The sequence below is a fragment of the Doryrhamphus excisus genome, chromosome 5 (genome assembly GCF_030265055.1).
Source record: "Doryrhamphus excisus isolate RoL2022-K1 chromosome 5, RoL_Dexc_1.0, whole genome shotgun sequence".
Taxonomy (NCBI): Eukaryota; Metazoa; Chordata; class Actinopteri; order Syngnathiformes; family Syngnathidae; genus Doryrhamphus; species Doryrhamphus excisus.
The window spans coordinates 7,167,574-7,175,059 of NC_080470.1; the positions used below are offsets into that span (position 1 = coordinate 7,167,574).

Sequence of the window (7,486 nt, forward strand, 5' to 3'; positions counted from 1 at the left end):
AATGTAACGCACACAAAGTTTAAAAAAAAAAAGTTTATTTCCCATGAATTTGCATAGTAAATGTGGACTAAAAAGTACAACTGGGCTTCATAAACGCTGCAGTGCATACCGCATGACCCAATGTTAACAGATGTAACTAAAAATAAAGTAATACTTCATATAAATCTGGGATCAATAAATATGACATTTCAAGTCAAGATAATAAAAGTACATTTCTTAAAAGCACTTGAAAAAAAGTTTTAGGATTAAATGTTTTAACCTCTAACCCTAAACAAATACAGGTTTCTAACAAAAGCCTTCTTCAAAAGGAGTCTATATTGTATATCCTTTGTTTTTAAATTAACATTAAAGATTAAATTATGCTTGATGCCAAGTTGGAAACCCAATCATTACAATAGATGACATTTAGATAGATTCAAGCTGAAAACATAATGCTTCAATGCTTTTGGCTTTTCCACTTGTACATAAACTCAAAGCAAGTACTGTAAAGCAAGCACTGAACATTTTGAGTATAGGTTCACTTGTGTGATAATGTACAGTAAATTGGCATTGAGCTACTGGCATTTAACTTTAACATTTAACTAAAAACTCTCAAACTAATTCCCAAAAAGGTACCAATGGTGTATACACACACCCAAACAGTGATAACAGTTTCCCATGTAACAAAAGTTCTGTAGGTACCAGTGTCAGTGCAGGTATAGTGCAGAAATCTTAGCCCAAGGCTGGATATCAGCAACAGCGAGACCTGCCAGTCAGTTTAGTTCCTGATATTGAAAGATTTGGTCTTCTTGATTGTGAGCAGCGGGGCTTTAATCTTTGGCTTGTTGTCCGTCTTATTCGCCTTCTGTGTGGAGGGGAACCGCTGACTGTAGATGTCAGGGTACTGCTTCTGAAACTGAATAACACAATGGTGAAGCACACTTACATGAATTTCAAATGGAAAGTAGTTTACTGTCCTGTGCAAAAGTCTGATCCAGTATTAGATTTGTTGTTGGAGCAAATACTATGACTAATTGTAATTATTTTTCGGTCTATCAGCATCAAAAAGCTATTTCTTTGTTTCATAACTATTATTCTTACCTGCTTCAACTTTTTGCATCGGTCCTTCTCAGTGATATTTTGGTCTGTCACCAGCATCTCCAGTAACTCCTCCATGGCCTTCTGGGAAGATGCCAATTTTTGCTGCTCAAACTCTGCACCACTAATCTGACGGCAGAACGTATACATGGGCATTGGGGCGCACGCTGGGTCACCACTTTCAACAAGAGCGGCAGCATTGTCTATTGGTACCTGGGAGAAGAAGAAGAAAAAAATCGAAAACATTATTTGGTACACACACACTGTTCATGTGTGTATACAGTGTTCCCCCACAGGAACGTAATCTGTGGTATTGGTTTAAGAACAACATGATCAAGCTTTTGTAATCGAGTCTCCGGAAGTGTCCAATAAGGCCATAAACAGTTCATATACAATATGGCAAGTTTTCCAGATGTACCTGTGCTGTACGCAGGTACTGCACATGGTCGTGGATTGCACTGAGTAGATACTCTGGGACCGACAGGATGCTTTGCTGATGATCCATTAGAAAGGAAACCAACCGAGTGGCTAACAGCTCATCCAAGTCACACTCTTCGGCACTGCCAAGAACACAACCTGAAAATGTGTGGACCATCTGAAATTACAGGAATAGTAAGGAAGACTTGAATGGAAAAACCAAAGTGTTCATGCTTGAGAATGGTGCTACACGTAACACGGAAAACATTTGCATCTTCTACTGCCTTGGAACTATTAAGTTTATTGATAGGTCGTAGAGGCCCCTAATCATTATGAAATAAAGACATAACATTAAAACAAAGGAGCTAAAGACATTTAGAATTAAAAATTTTCTTTCTGCATTTGAGGCAGCTGCACATCATTTTGTTTTGTTTTTTTTACCCCTGCAGAATACAATATTTATGTATTATTATTTTTTAAACTTCAGTTTATTGTCACTTGTGAAAATATGAAGATAAGGATGTGTAACTTGACTCTCTCACCAAGGTTCGGGTACCAATGGCAGGGTGGAGGCGGGGCATGTCCACATTCTGGCTAATGCGAGACATCATTCTCATCAGGAGCTGCAACTTCCTGCGAGATGCAGGAGGCAGGAGGAGGGTGCACAGTTGCAGGGCCTCAATGGCCACACGCTCACTGTGAGGCTGGAGAAGGCCTACATGCACACAGAGGTAGACCGAGAAGAATCAATCATGATGGCATTGAAAGCTTATATCACTAATTAGTTAAAAGTTATTTTGCATTTAATCTTTCTCCATAAGTCGTCTTGCGTTTCTGTCAAACACAGTGGGACACAATGTCACATTCATCCATCATGATATTTACATGGACTGAATGGATGGTTGAAAGGTGAAGGGCTGATCAACTACACCTGCAGTTGAGGATGAACTGGGTAGTGTGTTGTTAATGTCATAATACTGTATTGATGAACATGTGGACATGCTGGACATGACTAGTTGATTGTTTCTATGTATAATTCCATCAGATCTTTACCCGAACAAGAGTAACTAAGGGCCGCATTCGACAGACACACTGGTTAGATGTTAGACAGTTAGTTGGATTAGACATTCACAAACACAGAGGAGATATGGGGGAGGTCTTACTGTGCTCAGATTTTGGTAGAGGGAGCTGCGTGCTGGCAGCGGGCACACAGACAGACGGTTTGAATAGTGATGTGGGTGGAGGCGGCTTGAACACATCCAGGGAGCTGAGGCAACGGCGGAAAGTAGCAGGCGGTGGCAGGGTCCAAAGACTGGATGTGCTGGAAGCTGGTCTGGGCCTACTAGGTTCTGCACTAGCGGCAGGTGGACATGCTTTGGTTGCAGGAGATGAAGAAAAGGTGGAGTGAGGCTTGTCGCATCCTAAAGGAAGGTGTGCTGTTACAATAGAGTGATGCTCTTCTCTGGAGGTGTTTACGTTCAGGCAGCTGGCAGCTCGGCTTTTCCACCTGATCTCTTTAATGTCTTCTTCATTGGTCTCTACAACTATGTCTAAACAGCTGCCTACACTCCGTGGTCGCAATGTGTGCAGCCTCTGCGTTGCCGACTGTACTGCAATAGAACGTCTTTTGGACGTTTGTGGAGCACTTTCAGATGGAGCAATAGTCGTTGAGGCAGAAGTCAATTCTGAATAACCTGGGGGTGTCCAACGTTTCGTATCCTGGCTCCTGTTGCTTGAGAAGCAAGATGCCAGGCTATCATTGGACAAAAAGATTGGTTGCCTAACCAGAGAAGTAGAGTCATCTAGAATAGTTTCCAGTGAGCAGCTCCTGGTTTGCCGCCTCAAGGATCCAGCAGTATTAAGGCTCGTGCAGCTGCTTCCGAAATAAGCACCATCCGCACTGACAGTGTTTTCTCTCTGAACTTTCCCACCAAGAACTTCCCTCATGGGAGACTCTGTCTCATCACAAGTTCCCTGTCTGAGCAGTGACAGGAGGAGACACTCTGTGGAGCGAAATGATGTCTTGGCGGGAGGGGGCACCGATGGAAGGTCATGTTTCTTTCGTTTGCCATGATGGTGGGCAGCGGGTGCTGCAACATACCCACAATATACTGGAAGGTGACAGAAGAAGACAGAGGGAAGTATGTTACAGGCAGAGGGTCAGTGCAAGCAAAGGGGAGGAAGACTTCCGTTAGTTCAACTTATACTGTACACGCAGAACAAAAGACAACATAGCAAGCGCATTGTTAGCTTTCGACAAAGAAGAAACAACCAAAACCACTGTTAGCAGTTTCGACATGACGTTCAATAAGGTCCCGACAGCAGGATTTGAAATGGTCAAAAGTGGCGGAACGAGAACAGTACCTACCCAGCACATTGATAAACAGTTCATATAGTTCGTATGTGAGTAATGGCTGTGGAAGGCTGTAGAAGTAATCAGACACAGTTTTGAAGACATCCCTTTCGAAACCTGGATAGGACGGCTGCGCACTGTCATACTTTGGCCCTGGAAATGAAGAGAAAGTTACTATCAGTTAAACTGCCAAGCTTTAAAAAAAGAAAGGAAATAAAAACTAAACAGAGCTAAGGGTGAATCCTAATTCAGCCTCAAGATAGTCGAGTTGTCAATGACATTTCTTTCACTTCATGACAAAGTCTCAAAGTACCTTTCTTGCACCAATGTAATCGTAATTGATACTAAAATATTAGTTGTGTTTGCTGCTACTCACAATTGGCCAGGCTCTTCATGGCAGACAAAACCCAATGAGGAAGGTCATCTAGAGAAAGGGTAGATTAGCTTATTTATCACCAAGTACCGAACCATAAGCATAAACACAGTCCAAACACCTGGGGAGTTGTTATTTTGCTCATTTTAAAACAATGGATAAAGTTAATTTAACTGGTATTGAATACATTATTAAAAATGTAAAAAAAATATTAATTTTGCCTTTTAAAATATACTGTATTTTCTGACCTATAAGTCACACTTGTTTTCATGGTCTGGCTGGCCCTGTGACTCTGGAGCCACTCCAGTGTACAAAAATGGGTATTGAATCTTGCTTTTTGTTATGGTATGGAATGTGAAAGTGGTGCACATTTTTAAACCATGCTCAATTTATCCTCAGCCATGGCAGTTCTCCTTGGAAGAAACATTTATGCACAAAAGAATCAAACCTGACAAAATAGTTTCTCTGCAACTGACGAATATGCTGTACAGTCTGTGAGAGTGTGACACTACATAAGATATAGTACCTAACAAATTGGCCAGACAAGAAGTGGTGAAGAAGTGACAATATTATTGAACACAAGAAAAACAAGAACCTACTGGTCTTATCATCCAGGGTGACCACCCCATGCTTGTTGACTTTAGTCATATTATGGATGATATTTTCAGGGTTTATTGACCGGTGGTCTACCACTCCCTCGAGAGATGCAACACCAAGAATCTTGTGGAGGCTAAAAAAACAAAAGAAAATAATGAATCCGACCAGTGGCATAATCTTTATACATTTCACAACTGCAGTGTACAGTATATGATGTGTGTGTGTGTGTGTGTGTTACTGCGTTTTTACTGGGTCATAATGGTGTCTCTCCAGATGTTACGTTCATCTTCTCCAGTTAGTGCTCGTCTCCGTGTCTGTTGCTCTTCTGCCTTTTTGTCTTCCTCTGACTGATGATCAGGGTTGACAGTTTCCTGCAACATATATATATATATACTATATTTTTTTTCCAGTTTAAGGCGAAAGAAAGAAGTGTCAATACAAATGCCTCAAAGTTTCTGATGTCTCATGAAATACTACTACATATAGGTTCTACTATCACTGACAATATTACACCTAAAAACACATGCTAGCTTCACGCTGCATGATTATACAGTACACATTTTATAAGTTAAAATCAGAATCTGTCTCAGTCATCTCACACTAACACTCATTACCACCCAGTGAGTATATGGCAGGGACTTTTGGTATCAGACTGTCTGAATATTTATGTATAATATGTTATGTAAAAAAAATTATCAATTTGCTAACCTGGTTTTAAACATAGGGAAAGACTTTGTGTCTGCTGTAGCTTACCTCCGTGTCCTTGTTTTTCTTGACGCTCTTAAACCTGAAGAAACCTTCTTTGTCTCTGAGTGAAGGCCTTTTCTTAACAGCTTTGGGAGCTGAGGGTGCAGCTGGGCAAGGGATGAGCTTCAGCGGAGAGGTGGATGGAAATCTTTGAAAGAGGAAGGGACATGGACAACTCAAGCTCAAATTATAGTATGTTAAAAAAAAACAGGGTTCATTGCTGCTTCTGCTCAAGATTACCTGTAAAGAGTGTTGTTGTCCTCCAGATTTTCTGTTCCCCAGCGGCCCTTCACATCTTCTATTACATGGTTCTTCAGAAACTTCTTGAGCAGCTGGACTGTCTGTTGCCTGGTGACATCAGGGCCAAAGTTGCTGTTGCTCTGGAGCATCTCGTGCAGCCATTCCACAGCAGCGGACGCTGTGAAGCAGGAGGTGTAATTCCTTAAGCTCTGCCGGTGTTTCTTGAGGGGCATACCAGCCCGGAATATCCGAGTCACCTCATTCCACTAAGACAAGACAAGGATAAGTAAGAGCATTATGACCATGTAAAGTTGGACCAAACCACAGAAGTCACTCCTATTGTGTAAATACTGTGATTGATTTAATACACGTCTCACATTGTACTACAGAAAGGGGTTTGCTTGGTAGTGTGAAATGTGGTTCTTGATTTAAGATGTGTGTATCTTTTAAAATATACTCGTACCAAGAGCCAGTTTAGATTATAATTAACATTTCTTACAAAGTTTAAGTGCCTTTTTGGGCACATTTCATGAAATATGAGTCGATGTGCGGCCACGTAAGAAAACGTAAATAGTAGACAAACGATACGGCTCTCGCTTACAGGAATCTGGTTGGGTTTAATCTCGGTGTATTTGTTTTAATTCCAGTTCTCGCGAATTTTACAGGTAGAGAAACATTGCGTGAATTCATACGTTTTTTCAGATAGGAGACCATATATTTAAAATAGGTTCACTTTAAATAACCATGAAAGTAGTGTTTTAAAAACACCAGTAGGTTAGCTTGCTAGCATAAACTTACCAGCTTTGTAGCTCGGTAAGGCCCGGGAGTGATGATATGTGAGCTCATGTTTATCCCAAACTGACGGAACTGGTCTGTTCAATTCAGCGAAACATAAAATGCAGCCATTACGAACTTATTTTCCTACGACAAGTATTAATGCCCAACTCAGCGCCGCCTGCTAATCGTCACTCCTTCATCTGTTCAAAATTACGAGCCATGTGATTCTGCAACGGGATTGGTCAGTGGCAAAGTCACGTGTTCACGGATGAACGTAGCTACCAAAACAAGGTTTTTAATAAAAAACAAAAAAATACTTTATGAATAGTTTCATGTTCATGAATGTATATTGTACAGAAAAAAACATTTACACACACTGTGGTGTTGGGGAATTTGAACTGGACTCTTGTTGTTCATAAAATACGAAGATGTACATTGGAAGCACGACCGAACGCAGGAACATGCATTTGCAATGTTATACAGCCAGTTGGCATTATATATCTTTAGCGATGCGTGAAGGTCATTTAAAAAAGAACTGCCGTGACCCGGATTCGAACCGGGGTTGCTGCGGCCACAACGCAGAGTACTAACCACTATACGATCACGGCGAGCTATCCGTCAGGATGGAGACTCGGAAGCGACAGCTTGCTACCTTAAATGTATAACTGATTGGCTGCACACCCAACAGCTATGCACAGTGAATATACTGCAAACATTTCCACACCAATTTAGAAACAACAAAAATATGTTATATTGAAAATGAAATGACTAAGTTCTTTAGTTGAGTTGGGAAATGGTCACAAACAAGATGTGAGTAGAGCAACTCTTTGCTTTGGGGCGTGTCTTCAAGACCGTTTTTAAAAAGAAGCAGCCATCTTATTGGTGGGATACCGCCTGCTTGTTTC

General features: G+C 41.1%; 1 protein-coding gene and 1 non-coding gene across 2 annotated transcripts; both read right to left on the reverse strand.

Moving 5' to 3' along the window:
* Positions 1-45: 45 nt before the first annotated feature.
* Positions 46-6,789, reverse strand: depdc1a (DEP domain containing 1a). Its single transcript, XM_058073263.1, has 12 exons — positions 6,603-6,789; positions 5,805-6,070; positions 5,571-5,712; positions 5,067-5,188; positions 4,820-4,950; positions 4,224-4,271; positions 3,863-4,000; positions 2,658-3,605; positions 2,037-2,209; positions 1,496-1,672; positions 1,081-1,290; positions 46-895 (listed from the first exon to the last, which is right to left on the reverse strand). Exons 1-12 carry the CDS (start codon positions 6,648-6,650, stop codon positions 758-760), a joined length of 2,541 nt encoding a protein of 846 aa, XP_057929246.1. The 5' UTR covers positions 6,651-6,789; the 3' UTR covers positions 46-757.
* Positions 6,790-7,117: 328 nt separating this feature from the next.
* Positions 7,118-7,189, reverse strand: trnah-gug (transfer RNA histidin (anticodon GUG)). The gene has a single exon. It is a non-coding gene; the product is annotated as a tRNA-His (tRNA).
* Between the last annotated feature and the right edge of the window lie 297 nt (positions 7,190-7,486).

Bases quoted from the DNA above. Each gene is read 5' to 3' on its own strand.
- depdc1a (XM_058073263.1), bottom strand. From the start codon at position 6,650: ATGAGCTCACATATCATCACTCCCGGGCCTTACCGAGCTACAAAGCTG. The intron at 4,272-4,819 runs GTAGGTTCTTGT...CCCTTTCTCTAG, and splicing joins CACCCTGGATGATAAGACCA to ATGACCTTCCTCATTGGGTT. The intron at 2,210-2,657 runs GTAAGACCTCCC...GTGTGCATGTAG, and splicing joins TCTACCAAAATCTGAGCACA to GCCTTCTCCAGCCTCACAGT.